This window comes from Watersipora subatra, chromosome 10 (assembly GCF_963576615.1).
Source record: "Watersipora subatra chromosome 10, tzWatSuba1.1, whole genome shotgun sequence".
Taxonomy (NCBI): Eukaryota; Metazoa; Bryozoa; class Gymnolaemata; order Cheilostomatida; family Watersiporidae; genus Watersipora; species Watersipora subatra.
In genome coordinates, this window is record NC_088717.1 from 42,012,562 (window position 1) to 42,029,298 (window position 16,737).

The window sequence follows — 16,737 nt, forward strand, 5'->3', positions numbered from 1 at the left end:
TAGTCCATTAAAGAAATCATTTTTGCTTAGATGCTGAAGCGAAAGCACTTTGTGAAAGGGGCAGCATAAAATTGGCAAAAGTCACACAATGTTTTTAGTGTCCATCAACACATGAAATCAGCATCGCTTCATTCATTTAACCCATTTGTAACATGATTTCTAAACAAAAACAAAGCAGGTAATTACAAATTAAGTGCCTAATGGCTACAAATGATAGACTGTCTCACGCTAATTGAGCCAAGCGTAGCAATAACAAAGGATATTTCTATTGGGTATACATGCAGACTTGCAAAACATTTCCGTAAAAAACTTTGTGTTCATGGCATTGAAATGGTATGGAATGGATCTTTTCTGTTTAAACAGCAACCCAAATCAATTGTAAATTACTATATTTGTCAGAGATTCAACTGGTTGTTTCTCAAAAAACAACATGAGATTGCGTATTACTCAGATCTTGTTTATAAATAACATAAAAAAATATTTTCAAACGATTACGCAGCGTATAAAAATTCCTATTATGCAACAAGTACTTTCCATATAAATGAAGAGATTCGAGTCACACATCACAATGCGCATCATATCCAGTTAGTGTAAATAATGATGAGATTCAAGGTGCAGGTGCAATCATCAGCTCGGGGCGAACCCATGCATCAAATTCTTCCTCAGATAAATACTGCAACTGGAGGGCAGCTTCCTTCAATGTAAGGTTGTTCTTGTGGGCATGTTTGGCTATAGAACATGCTTTATCATATCTGTAAATAAGATTGAATGCAATAAATTGAGAGTTGCCTTATTACGGTCATTAGAAGACAACTCCACAAAAATTACAAAAAATAAGATTGAAGAATACCAACCCGATACGACTGTTAAGACACGTGACCAGCATTAACGATTCGTTCAACAAAGCAGATATGCGTTCTTTATTTGCTTCGATACCTGCAAAAGATGAATATACCTTTAATATGTTGGGAGTTGTCGTAACTTCAGGAAGAGGTCATAGCTCCTACTTAATGCCTTGGATCATGAGCACACAACCAACCAAATTTTAGATGTTTTGCTTCCCATTTGCAACAGCTAGTTTGATGTTCATATTGGTCAGTAAGCAGCATGGTTAAACATTCGTGCAATAACTAAAACCTGTCTTCTGTCATCATTGGAAACGTCCGCAATCAAATTCTATAATCCCGACACAAGGTTTTGCAGATACGTATCAAATACAGACGGACTTTTGGACATGCAGATGGAGAAGTATAATACCTATAGCACACCCAGTAATCATCCTTCATATAAAACGAGAAGATGCTTACCATCAATGCAGTTGTCTGTGAATGAGCGGCAGCCATCTCCTAGCAGACGAATGCTCTGTAGAACACAGTTTACCATCATGGGTCTAAATACGTTGAGCTCAAAGTGGCCTTGAGATCCACCAAAGGTCACGGCTACATTATTACCCATCACCTGCGCAGCTATCATTGTGATGGACTCGCACTGTGTTGGATTGACTTTGCCTAAACAGAATGTAACAAGTGTAAATGGCGAGATACGCTTCCAAGACCTATATTGTAAATAGCAGGTAGAGACAGCAAACAGCACATACCCGCAACAGTTAGTAGTACTAACAGATATGTCAGTATAAATGTTAAGATGGTGGTTTTTATCATTTTTAACGTACATGTATATAAAGAAATTTTTAGTCTACTCCTAAAAATAATTTTCTTTCAAAACACTAAATACAGTACCAAGAGTCTATCAACGGAGTAATGAAAGTGATTATGTAAAATGTTACAATGATATGATAAACTTTGCACCGAATGCTATAATGATGAAATGATTGGTGCAGACACTGTTACGCCACCTTTATATCAACTAACAAGTAAAATAGTGAAGATGATTTAAATATGTGTTGTTTATATTTGACTGATATATAGTCAGAATGTACATGTTATTTGACTATTTGTGACGGTTTAAAATAGTCGGGATCACCGTTGTGGTAGAGTGAGTCGAATTGTAATAAAAGAAGCCAGTTTTTATTATTGCGTAAAATACCAATTGTTTACTACCACCTAACTTGGCCCTCATTTCTTAAATAGTTGGCCCCTGCTTCTTTGCACTTCAATTCCTTTGATTTTTTATTGTCTGAACCCGTGTCTGCCCCAAGAATGGCAACGTGGACTAATGGGTGGCTCTTGTGAAAGATGACCCCGCACCAACGAATGCACCTGTGTGAGTGTTGTACTGTAAATTTCGTTTGTTAGTATTACTGCTATTAACCCTTAGAAAGTTTCCTCTATCGGCAAATCAATTCCAAAGAATTATCGATGTTTCTCATTCGCTACTTTTGGTCATAACTCAAAAGTGATTTGCTTGACCTTCATGAGCCAACAATAAAAAGTAATCAGTAGCGAATTCTCCACAAAATAGTAATAATAATGACTTGATTACATAAATATCCACTAATTCTTTTGTTGTTGTCGTGGTTTTAGTGACGAATGTGCCTGAGAAGATCGACCGTCAGAATAATCATAACTACGCTGTAAGTCAAACTGAAAAAGGTCTAAATTCGACCCATTGTGTTCAGATTCATCCCTAAGATTGTTCACAACCGATCTAACAACTTTACAACGGCTAGATGAGCAATTAGAATGCTTTTAGAAGCGGCCTACTGGCATCAGGAGCTGCCATTGTTACGGCATATTGAAGTCATTTTTCTAACAATTTTTTTCGGTTTTTCTCTCAAAACTTTGAAAGCGTCATGATCGAAATAAGTTGTAATTTAACAGTCTAATATGTTTTACTCAAAGTAGTTCTTTGTCTAACTCGGTCTGATACATCGATGTATATGAAAAATCGGCATAAAAAATGCTGAACTTGGTGAAATTAATAATATCGCTCTGCCCGTGGTAGACTGGAAAATGCAAAATATAGGGCGACTTAAATGTCGCTATTTCCATCAAAGGGTTACTATTGTAGTATATGCCCTATTGCAGGTATAACCATATTTTACTCTCTCATGTATACTGTGCATGCATATTGTACTATATTATAATCTAGGAGTATGTGTGTGAGGCAATATAGGTTGTGTAATATACAGTACAGTACTCAACTTTAATGTCTTGACTATCGCTAGTATTACATGCTACGAAGTTTTGTCGTATTATTCATCTTAGTAGCATGTAAATGATTCAAAACGCCGAATCTTTTAATCTTCGAAGCGATTCAAAACTCCGTTTCAAGGGGGGTATTTTTGAAAATGTTGTAGCAACAACGAAGTACTGCGTATCATGTAAACATCGGTATTCGCATTATTGCATAAATCTTTGCGATCGGAGGTTAGATTTTCATCGTTTTCAATAGTTATTAAAAACAGAGATGCTGTAAGAACGTAACTATTGAAAACGATGAAAATCTAACCTCCGTTCTTACGGAGGTTCATGCTTCATGCTCTGTAACGTTCTTACAGCATCTCTGTTTTTAATGCATGTGTTTTAAAAATATTATCTTCAAAATAAAAGATATTAATTCCGAAATTTAAAGAAAAATTTCTTACACGCTTTGACATTGACGTTTGACCTTAGTCGTATTCTAGGAGTGCCAGTCGCAATAAAAATTATGCCTCCTGTTGTAGATAAAAGCGCAACAGACTAATATAGAAAACGCGGAGTTGTACGACAATTTCTTCGTAGCACGTAAACTCATCAGCTACGAATAATTGCGAGTGGTGCGACCACTCCTGCGTATCATGTAAATTCGTCCTCCTCATTCCTACGATCAAAACCACAACTTGGAAGCTCAAAAATTCGTAGCATGTTGCACTTATTAGCTTTAAATGATAAAAATATTGTTGAAGTTGATGAAATTAAGTTTTTAGGCATTACAATTGATAAGAATTTGAGTTGGTCCTCACACACGCGCAATTTACTGATTGACTTAAGACCTATTTCAGGGACTGTTTTTTTCGATTAAGCACTACTGTTCCAAGAAAGATTCTGATAATGCTTTACTACTCTTTTATTCACTCAAAATTATGCTACTCTATAGAATTGTGGAGAAATGCTTCTTGGGTTCACCTTGACAAATTAATTAAGTTTCAAAAGAAAATATTGCGTATTATATATAAAAAGCCTTTTGGTTACCCAACATTTGATTTATTTCACGACTCTTAAGATTTTGACTGCTGATAGAATGTATCATTACAAATCACTTATTAGAGCACAAACTGTATCATTCACAAACCCTTCAAAAACCTTCACATTATAACACCCGATTTCAATCATCCTCACTTCCTACTCCTTTTTATTTTTCATCTGCTGGTCAACGAACATCCAACTTTGTGATGTCTGCACTGTGGAATAAATTGCAAGCGTCGTTGAAATTAATAAAACCTATTGGTGAGTTTAAAACAGAGATAAGGCTCCACCTTAGCTCGGCTTGGTGAGTATTAGTGTCTACACCTTATGCTGTCGACTCGGGCCTGCGACCGGTTAGCTCGGCTATTTCGCACTGGCCCCATCATCTCTACTTTTGTTTGATTCTTGATATACAATTGTTTGAAACTTTTCTTTGTTTTCTTGTTCATATGTAGGCAATTGTATGTACTATATATGTGATGAAATAAATCACTCACACACACTAGTGATTTGCAATGCTCAAACATGGCCAGTCTGTGTTAGTCCAAACAAACCGGGGCTGACTGCGGCTGATTGCCAGACTGCCGCTGATTGGCTGACTGCCACTAATTGGCTGACTGCCACGAAAACATTGGAAAACAAGATCGAAGGTTGACGATACCCAAATGATATCTTATAAATTATCAATGTCACTCAACAGAGGCTATCACATTTATGGCTTGTAGGGATGAACCGCAAGCTAGACCAGCACACAACACAGCACACAACACTCCAGCTTTGTTTATATAATAGGTGTTAATTATTATAGTGTACAGTGATGTTCAAAGTTCAAGGGAACTTGTCCTGGTACTGACCCAAATAGCAACCAGCGGTGTTTAACGCAAGTAAATAATTCTACTTACCTGGCATAATACTGCTACCTGGTTCATTTTCAGGAAGAATGAGTTCACCAATACCACAGCGTGGGCCTGAGGCTAGAAATCTTATATCATTGGCTAAAATTAACAAACACTAATTTATTATCAACAGCAATAAGAAAATATTTATCGAAACAAACACAATTGCCCGATTTTTAGGTCTCTTTTCAATAGATTTGCAACACTGAACGATTTGTTCACTGAACGAACACACCAGGGAACAACTGCTATGTAAGTGTGTTTTAGAGAATGTCCCAAGGTGTTGTAAGATTTTCTGTATAGTGTGGCTACGAGAGGGATATCGCTGAAGTTAGCAAAGTGATGAGATGATTATAGACACCCGATGATATACACATATATAGCTGACATACACATAGATATACCGGTTAATGCACTTAGCTTACACACACGTATACATATCTATCATGTACACAGCTGACTTACGCATATACGCTAGACAGCTAGAAAGGACAAGGTCATCATACTTAAAACATGGATGATTCAAACTGCATGAACTTAGCTTGTTCATTGAGTCATTTACAACAGGCCTGCTGACCCGATGCTATGGACAGTGCTCATCCCAATCGACAATTCTATGAAAATCTTCCAACAAATAATCTTTTTCACGCCACTATCAGTTTTACTTCGCTCTGCTAATTTTATGACAACACCTCATAATATTATCTGTTTTATTGAACAAGAAATTCATGAGAGAAGGATTTCCATGGGCCTTATGAGACTCTGGAATGTGTACAACAACACAGCTTGTCAATATGACTATTCTAGTTAAAAAGAAAGGACCAGCTGTCTCATACTCACTAAACATTCCAACTGAATAAAAGCAAGCAAAAAATTCAAAATCTGGCTTTCAGCATTTTTCATGCATAAACAAATATTTAGAAAAAATTTATTGCTAGAGAAAAAAAGTGCTTGGAATTAAATAATCCAATCTAGCCCTTAATTGGTTAACCCTCAAATACAAACTACCCGTCAGTTTGGATACACCCCCAACCCGGGGGAGGGGGGAGGTGTATTCAAATAACTTGTGTTTCATGACACAAGCTTGACAAGTTTTTGGCAAGGACATGACCGACTAGTGACACAAACATGACAGACTCACAGCGAGGTACCTATGGGGCAGCATGCAATCAGACAAAAATTATTATACATACCGATCTTGTTAATACTAACAGCCGCAGCATTAAGAGCCCCATGGAATTCTACGAGGGCATCACTTGCCGCCAGTGCCTCGAACTTGTTAGGAGCAGTAACAAATGGCAAACCTGTAAAAAGTAGAAAAGAAGACTATCATGGCTCTACTACTCGCACCTTGCAGCTGATCAACTAAAAAGTAGGAGTGACTTTCAAACAGCTCGAACCCATGGATTATCCACCAGCGTAATGACCTTGTTAACAATCTCCTTTCAGTGTTGTTCCGCTAATATAACACGCATTCCTTCTTACATAACTATACAGATCCGTTAGTGAAACATTGTATTTCTTCTCTAGAGAATATGAACTATATTTCTATTATCTATTCTTATTATTATCATTAAAGATAAACCTACATAAAAATTTTGTACCTTCCATTAAAAGGCATCAATACTTCTCCAACTTTCGCTATTGCTTTTGATGTGTGAGATGGTCCGACCGCCAGAATGTTTATAGATTGAAATGGAAAACTGTTATTGTTATAACAGCTCACAGTCTCTCTTATCTGTGAAAACTCTCAAAATAAAAAGTTAAAAATTAATATGAAAACTTGTTCAGATTTTGATAATCAGATTTAGTAATAAATTTATAAGTAAATGTCCGTATATTTAGAGTATAAAAGAACAAACGCTCAGTTGTTCAATTTTATAGTTTTTCATTATTTCATTAAAAATAATTTTTTCGATTTTATCTGTAAACAACCTGGCAGTCTAACCATCTCAAACATCAAATATTTCGTTAAAATATGAAAAAGGGCTCAGTTTGTTCGTATTTTAACAAATGGTTTTTTAAAATGCTCAGCTCAAGCTAGAGTGCAATTAAGACGTCTATAGTTGTGAAATGACAGACAAATAGAGACAAATAACGCTGCAACTTGGACACAAGAACTGAATCAACTATTGCAACTAGTGACGTCATTTCACACATATTTTTCTTACGAGTGTTTCAACCGCGATCAAGTTTTGTTGATTTTTTTCTTGAAACATCCTGGCAATCAAACCACCTCAAACACTAAAATCAGCCGCAAATCATAAAAAATACTGAAACTTTCTGATAAAATCTACTAAACCTTTGTGTAAGTTTATCTTTAAGGCAGAGTCTTGGAACAAGAAATTTGGGTCTTACTGAAGATGCCTCCTAGATATTGCAGAAGGGAAGTTGTCTGCCCCAATTAAGAACCTATTTCTGGCTTACAGCACTCTTGGCTGTAACCAAAAGATGCAAGCTACCATTTTCCAGGGTTGACATTATTCCCGGGAAAAACTGTTTTTCCCAGGGCAGCGGAAAAACTGGTAAAAACCGGGAACAACTGGTATAAACAGGGAACAACTGGTAAAAACCGGGAACAACTGGTATAAACCGGGAACAACTGGTAAAAACTGGGAAATATTATAACGCCAGAAGTTTTTATTCAAATACTTTGCTAAACAATGAAATTTAATTAAAATGGAAAATTGGACTAAACAATTAGTTGTGTGTCTCCATATTTATATCACTCAATAGCAATGGAAATAAAATAGTGTTTAAAAGTGAGAAAAATTGAAAAAATCAACACCCAAAATATGGGTCGACGTTGAATAACGATGAGCCTTTTACAGTCCAATAATAGAACTGTTTTGACGTGTATTGTTTAGCACTTTTCCTTAGTGCAGACCAAGCTGCGCAACAGGCTTGGAGTGGAGAAAGCGTCCAAACTGGTAGCTTGATACCAAAACCTAAAAACAATTTCCTTAGAGTATGATTCGGCCGAATACGAGGATTAACTTTTCTTAGACAATCAATTCTCAATACTCTAATCCGTTTGTTCAGTTCACCGGTCCAGACTGCTTGGCATTATCTTCATGTGTTTTCATTTTTCAATTATTTTTTAATTGTTATATTATGCTTACTGTCATGTTTCACGCATATCAATTTTGCTTTTCATTTAATATTAATATTTAATATATGTAAATAAACAAATATTATCTTGTGATCTGGTCTTTTCATTCAATATTTAGTAAATAAACAAATTATAAAGGTTATGTGCTTTCTTAGCCTGTGTACTGTTAAAGAGCCATAAAGAAGCTCTATGACAGTTAATAGTATAAGTGTATTGTTATTCTTTGCTTAAGCATTAGTCAACTTGTCAAAAAAGAGGTTTTTTAGTTTTTCCCGCTTTTTTCCACTTTTGTACAAAAATGAGTTTTTCCCAGGGCGGTAAAAACCGGTATAAACCGGCGGTAATAACCGCCATGGGAAATACTATGCCAACCCTGCCATTTTCCAATTAATAATCGCTCTTACAAAACTTTGTCTGTCGACAAATACAAATACATTGTGATATCAGTTTGTACAGTTAGTCATTGCTTAAGCGACTTTATGCTCGACCATTTCTTATGGTAAGAGAACAGAAATGTGCCAACTTCATATGGTGAGAGAATAGCAATGTGCCAACTTCACATGGTGAGAAAACAGCAACATGCTCACTTCATATGGTGTGAAGACAGAAATGTGCCCACTTCATACAGTGAGAGAACAGCAATTTGCCCACTTCATATGGTGAGAGAACAGCGATTTACCATCTTCATATGATGAGAGAACAGCGATTTACCATCTTCATATGATGAGAGAACAGCGATTTACCATCTTCATATGATGAGAGAACAGCGATTTACCATCTTCATATGATGAGAGAACAGTGATTTACCATCTTCATATGATGAGAGAACAGCGATTTACCATCTTCATATGGTGAGAGAACAGTGATTTACCATCTTCATATGGTGAGAGAACAGCGATTTACCATCTTCATATGGTGAGAGAACAGCGATTTACCATCTTCATATGATGAGAGAACAGCGATTTACCATCTTCATATGGTGAGAGAACAGCGATTTACCATCTTCATATGGTGAGAGAACAGCGATTTACCATCTTCATATGGTGAGAGAACAGCGATTTACCATCTTCATATGATGAGAGAACAGCGATTTACCATCTTCATATGATGAGAGAACAGCGATTTACCATCTTCATATGATGAGAGAACAGTGATTTACCATCTTCATATGATGAGAGAACAGCAAGGTGCACAGATTAATGTTTAAAAAAGAATTGAAACTACCAAATTTCAATAACAAGCATAATCAATAGATAATACTCAATAACCTAGATAAATTTAAAAGTACAGTACCTGTATATTCGGCGAGTGTAGCTGCTACTTTCTCAGCAAAGCCAACACGTGTGTTAAGACCAGTGCCTACAGCAGTGCCACCTGTAATAAGCCAGTTACATCCATCTAGCGGTATGTATAAACTAGAGACTGAATAAGCGGTCTATGCTGAACAATAAAGCAGAGCAAACTGGTTTCCTGAACCATTCTAAATAGTGAAAAATCTAAAATTATGCGTAAAACTATTTCCAGCCTTCCATATTAGCAGAAATGAACACTTCTACAATAAGAATGTGAAATCACTACCAAGGATATCTGGATATATGTTACAAGTTTAGGCCACGTGGGAGCCTATGCGTGTAGTGTTTAAGCTACTTTCATAACTTAATTCAAAAGAGCAAAAAAGGCAATGAAATACTTTCCCTGAAAACCACTAGCAAACAAAGCATAGTCATGACAAGGTTTTGGGTTCAACAAATAGGTTCCCTGAAGAGGAAAATCTGGTTTGAGGAGTGATGGAAAAATCACATTCTATGTTTCAAACTATGAAAAAGCAAATGTTACCATTGTTAGTGATTACTGATGTTAGTGACTACTGATGATAGTGACTACTGATGTTAGTGACTATTGATGTTAGTGACTACAGATGTTAGTGACTACCTATGTTAGTGACTACCTATGTTAGTGACTACTGATGTTAGTGACTACTGATGTTAGTGACTACTGATGTTAGTGACTACTGATGTTAGTGACTACTTATGTTAGCGACTATTGATGTTAGTGACTACTGATGTTAGTGACTACTGATGTTAGTGACTACTGATAGTAGTGACTACTGATGTTAGTGACTATTGATGTTAGTGACTACTCATGTTAGTGATTACTGATGTTAGTGGCTACTGATGTTAGTGACTACTGATGTCAGTGACTACTGATGTCAGTGATTACTGATGTAGGTGATTACTGATGTTAGTGACTACTGATGTTAGTGACTACTGATGTTAGTGACTACTGATGTTAGTGACTACTGATGTTAGTGACTACTGATGTTAGTGACTACTGATGTTAGTGGCTACTGATGTTAGTGACTACTGATGTTAGTGACTACTGATGTTAGTGACTACTGATGTTAGTGACTACTGATGTTAGTGGCTACTGATGTTAGTGACTACTGATGTTAGTGACTACTTATGTTAGCGACTATTGATGTTAGTGACTACTGATGTTAGTGACTACTGATGTTAGTGACTACTGATAGTAGTGACTACTGATGTTAGTGACTATTGATGTTAGTGACTACTCATGTTAGTGATTACTGATGTTAGTGGCTACTGATGTTAGTGACTACTGATGTCAGTGACTACTGATGTCAGTGATTACTGATGTAGGTGATTACTGATGTTAGTGACTACTGATGTTAGTGACTACTGATGTTAGTGACTACTGATGTTAGTGACTACTGATGTTAGTGACTACTGATGTTAGTGACTACTGATGTTAGTGGCTACTGATGTTAGTGACTACTGATGTTAGTGACTACTGATGTTAGTGACTACTGATGTTAGTGACTACTGATGTTAGTGGCTACTGATGTTAGTGACTACTGATGTTAGTGACTACTGATGTTAGTGACTATTGATGTCAGTGACTACTCATGTTAGTGACTACTCATGTTAGTGACTACTGATGTTAGTGACTACTGATAGTAGTGACTACTGATGTTAGTGACTATTGATGTTAGTGACTATTGATGTTAGTGACTACTCAAGTTAGTGATTACTGATGTTAGTGGCTACTGATGTTAGTGACTACTGATGTCAGTGATTACTGATGTAGGTGATTACTGATGTAGGTGACTACTGATGTTAGTGACTACGGATGTTAGTGACTACTGATGTTAGTGACTACTGATGTTAGTGACTACTGATGTTAGTGACTAATGATGTTAGTGACTACTGATGGTAGTGACTACTGATGTTAGTGACTATTGATGTTAGTGACTATTCATGTTAGGATTGCTCATGTTAGTGACTACTTATGTCAGTGATTACTGATGTAGGTGACTACTGATGTCAGTGATTACTGATGTAGGTGACTGCTGATGTTAGTGACTACTGATGTTAGTGACTACTGATGTTAGTGACTACTGATGTTAGTGACTACTGATGTTAGTGACTACTGATGGTAGTGACTACTGATAGTAGTGACTACTGATGTTAGTGACTATTCATGTTAGTGATTATTCATGTTAGTGATTGCTCATGTTAGTGACTACTGATGTCAGTGATTACTGATGTAGGTGACTACTGATGTCAGTGATTACTGATGTAGGTGACTGCTGATGTTTGTGACTATTGATGTTATCGACTACTGATGTTAGTGATTACAGATGTTAGTGATTACAGATGTCAGTGATTACTGACGTTAGTGACTACTGACGTTAGTGACTACTAATGTTAGTGACTATCGATGCTAGCGACTACCGATGTTAGCGACTACCGATGTTAGCGACTACCGATGTTAGCGACTACCGATGTTAGCGACTACCGATGGTAGTGACTACCGATGGTAGTGACTACCGATGTTAGCGACTACAGATGTTAGCGACTACAGATGTTAGCGACTACCGATGTTAGCGACTACCGATGTTAGCGACTACCGATGTTAGCGACTACCGATGTTAGCGACTACCGATGTTAGCGACTACCGATGTTAGCGACTACCGATGGTAGTGACTACCGATGGTAGTGACTACCGATGTTAGTGACTACTGACGTTAGTGACTACTGACGTTAGTGACTACTAATGTTAGTGACTATCGACGCTAGCGACTACCGATGTTAGCGACTACCGATGTTAGTGACTACTGATGTTAGTGACTATTGATGTTAGTGACTACTGATGGTAGTGACTACTGATGGTAGTGACTACTGATGTTAGTGACTACTGATGTTAGGGACTACTGATGTTAGTGACTACTGATGTTAGTGACTATTGATGTTAGTGACTACTGACGATAGTGACTACTGATGTTAGTGAATACTGATGTAGGTGACTATTGATGTTAGGGACTACTGATGTAGGTGACTACTGATGTCGGTGACTATTGATGTTGATGGCTACAAATCCTCACAATTTATTCAACATACATGTGGAAGCTTATATAAAAACAATCTAATAAAATAACTTTATACATTTTTCAAGAATCTTACCAGCTGCAAGCTCAAATATTCTTGGCAGTGCTGCCTCAATTCTAGCAACAGCATTGCTCATCTGCTGTACGTAACCACTGAATTCCTGGCTAAGGGCAACAGGCGTCGCATCCTGAACAATATAATTGAGAACCATTAGAGGTTGACTTGCAATAAAATTCTCATTACAGTTATTTGGTATCAAAAGATTCACCATGTCTTACTCTGTTGTGTTGTAAGTGCCAATTATGTGGAAATGTGATTAAAAGCTCTTAAGAGCTCAAAAACGAAAAGCCGCCGTAGATTGGAATCTCTTTATTTCGATGACGTAGTCATGAAATTTGGTTATTGTCTTGTCACGTATTCTCGCACGTGAATTGAAAGGCCAATAAAAAGCTCAATATAAAACTTATCGTAGTACTTGTTTATGACAAACACTTCGGGTTTTACCGAAGACCCCTTATCAAATATAGATGCTCGCTACTTTACAGTTTTGTTTCGGCCTGGTCTAATCGGCAAGTCGTAATCTGATCATGTGACCCAATACTTCACAAATAATTTTTGCAGCACTTTGCGATTATCACAGGTGACCAACGGGCTCGTCATGATTATCAGACAATGATATGTACTCCTTCGAGGTAAGGTTAAAAAATTAAATGAATTTTTACGGCAAGTTATAAGATATCACTGCTAAAAGTGACAGCATTACAATGACGATAAAACAGACGAGTAAGAACAATAGACATGGTTTTATTGAATGCGTGTATATTTGTGAGTGTAAGTATATTTGTGAAAATATTTCGACAAATAAGGTTGCATGAAAGTGTAAACAAAAACCATCTCTTCACAATTTCATCACATTTGAGCCGTTTTGCAAAGATAATCCAAACTACGGCGGTCTCGTGTGGCTGCGATTAACTGTTCGTTTTTGAGCTTTTAAGAGCTTGTAACCACATTTCCACATATTTGGCACCTACAACAGAGTAAGACATGGTGAATCTTTTGATACTAAATAACTTAACTGCAATGTGAATTTTATTGCAAGTCAACTGTTAACCATGAAAAATTAGATAAAGCATCTAAACTGTACATAATTAATGACTGGAAAAAACTACCGAATATCCATAATAATTATTATAAGAAAAGTGCCCGTCTGCCCGAAGCCAGGTGAGAATGCAAGAAAAAAAGTTTCCCCGCACGAGAATTGAACTCTAGTAATCGATTTACATTCAGGCACTCTAACCACTACACCACTTCACCGCCTTGCCACTTCACGATTCAATTATGCAGATAGTTATTACTCACTACGATCTCTCATGATGCATGAGACGGCCAAGCGAACTAGCCGCTATAAAATGGCAGTCCTAGTTTAATTCTAATCGACCTCAAATCAAGTGTTTGTCTGTCATCGTCCGTGTGTCCAGTTAAGCGATTGGTTAAAATATGCACATTGCAGTCCAGCACGCTGTGAGAGATCATGCTGTGCAATTATTACATGCCCAATACACCAAAGCTTGGCAAGGTGGCTGCATACTTTAGTAATAGTGCGCTTGGCTTCACACACGCACATCTGAATGTATGGGTTCGATTCCCGTGAGGTGCCATCTTTTTTCCTAACACTCTTAGCTCGCTTAAGACAGACACAAATCTTATTATAGTAAAGATTAAAATATTAGCTGAAGTTACTAGCTTAAGTTATTTAACCTTAATGGATAAAGAAACTTAGCCATTAGCAACTACATACATTACCTGCCACTATTTATAAGCTGTTTCAAATTTTGAACGAATGTGTAGCCTAAGATGAAAAGTTTTCAATGATATGTTTTAGCTATGCCTCGAGGTTTCAAATATTTGAATTATGCATTGGCCGCACACACACACAAATATAAACGAATACTTTCACTTAAAAGTTAGAATGGTAAATGTTGTATATCTCTTGAATAAAAATAAATTTTCTATACAAAAACTAATTTTATTATCCGTGAAATTCAGTAGTCTACTATATAATAACAGCCGTGTTTATTCATCTGTTGAGACACTCAGAGCATTAGGAAAAAATAGATCGCACAAAAATTGAACTCTGATATTCAGCTTGATAGACCAACTCGCTAACCACTGGGCCACTACAGCGCCGCTCCAGCGGCATGATGACAATCTTTTCCGGCACCCACGACTGCCAAGCTACTAGCCAGTTTAATAACTGCAGGACACTAACTTTAATGAGACAAGTTGTTTAAAAATCCTTACATTTAAATTGTAAATAAGTAAAATTTCACTCGCCTAGAAATATACCCTAATAAAGAAAAGACTACTCTTTGAAATGTTAGACTGATGTCAGGTTTGGAAACAGTAAGCAAGAAGCAAGATAGTCGAAAATGCAGTGCATTACAGTCATACCTCTACATACGACTGCCTCAACATGCAAGAAACTCGAGATACGAGCTGACTTTTTAGCAGCCAGGTTTCTTCTTTGAAATACGAGCATATGAGCCAGTTCTCGATGGTCACTACACTAGATGTCCACTACACTAGATGTCCACTACACTAGATGTCCACTACACTAGATGTCCACTACACTATATGTCCACTACACTACATGTCCACTACACTACATGTCCACTACACTACATGTCCACTACACTATATGGCCACTACACTATATGGCCACTATACTATATGGCTACTACACTATATGACAACTACACTATATGACCACTACACTATATGGCCACTATACTATATGGCCACTACACTATATGGCCACTACACTATATGGTCACTACACTATATGGCCACTACACTATATGGCTACTACACTATATGGCTACTACACTATATGACCACTACACTATATGGCCACTACACTATATGGCCACTACACTATATGGCACTACACTATATGGCCACTACACTATATGGCACTACACTATATGGTCACTATACTATATGGCCACTATACTATATGGCCACTACACTATATGGCTACTACACTATATGGCTACTACACTATATGACCACTACACTATATGGCCACTACACTATATGGCCACTACACTATATGGCCACTACACTATACGGCCACTACACTATATGGCCACTACACTATACGGCCACTACACTATACGGCCACTATACTATATGGCCACTACACTATATGGCCACTACACTATATGGCCACTACACTATATGGCCACTACACTATATGGCCACTACACTATATGGCCACTACACTCTATGGCACTACACTATATGGTCACTATACTATATGGTCACTATACTATATGGCCACTACACTATATGGCTACTACACTATATGACCCCTACACTATATGACCACTACACTATATGGCCACTACACTATATGGCCACTACACTATATGGCACTACACTATATGGCCACTACACTATATGGCACTACACTATATGGCCACTATACTATATGGCCACTATACTATATGGCCACTACACTATATGGCCACTACACTATATGGCCACTACACTATATGGCCACTACACTATATGGCCACTACACTATATGGCCACTACACTATATGGTCATTATACTATATGGCCACTACACTATATGGCTACTACACTATATGGCTACTACACTATATGGCTACTACACTATATGACCACTACACTATATGGCCACTACACTATATGGCACTACACTATATGGCCACTACACTATATGGTCACTATACTATATGGTCACTACACTATATGGCCACTACACTATATGGCTACTACACTATATGACCACTACACTATATGGCCACTACACTATATGGCCACTACACTATATGGCCACTACACTATATGGCCACTATACTATATGGCTACTACACTATATGACAACTACACTATATGACCACTACACTATATGGCCACTATACTATATGGCCACTACACTATATGGCCACTATACTATATGGCCACTACACTATATGGCTACTACACTATATGGCTACTACACTATATGACCACTACACTATATGGCCACTACACTATATGGCCACTACACTATATGGCACTACACTATATGGCCACTACACTATATGGCCACTACACTATATGGCACTACACTATATGGTCACTATACTATATGGCCACTACACTATATGGCTACTACACTA

The 16,737-nt window shown here is 37.2% G+C and overlaps 1 protein-coding gene across 4 annotated transcripts in view; it reads right to left on the reverse strand.

Moving 5' to 3' along the window:
• Positions 1-244: 244 nt before the first annotated feature.
• LOC137406472 (fumarate hydratase, mitochondrial-like) overlaps positions 245-16,737 on the reverse strand; it is a 163,043-nt gene continuing 146,550 nt past the window's right edge. For all 4 annotated transcript variants that reach the window (XM_068093055.1, XM_068093053.1, XM_068093054.1 and 1 more), the window contains exons 6-12: positions 12,620-12,731; positions 9,429-9,509; positions 6,217-6,327; positions 5,030-5,122; positions 1,308-1,508; positions 855-936; positions 245-752 (exon numbers count right to left, since the gene is read on the reverse strand). In XM_068093055.1, the coding sequence (XP_067949156.1) occupies positions 608-752; positions 855-936; positions 1,308-1,508; positions 5,030-5,122; positions 6,217-6,327; positions 9,429-9,509; positions 12,620-12,731 (825 nt within the window). In that variant the 3' untranslated portion in view covers positions 245-607. The remainder of the gene's footprint in view (positions 753-854; positions 937-1,307; positions 1,509-5,029; positions 5,123-6,216; positions 6,328-9,428; positions 9,510-12,619; positions 12,732-16,737) is intronic.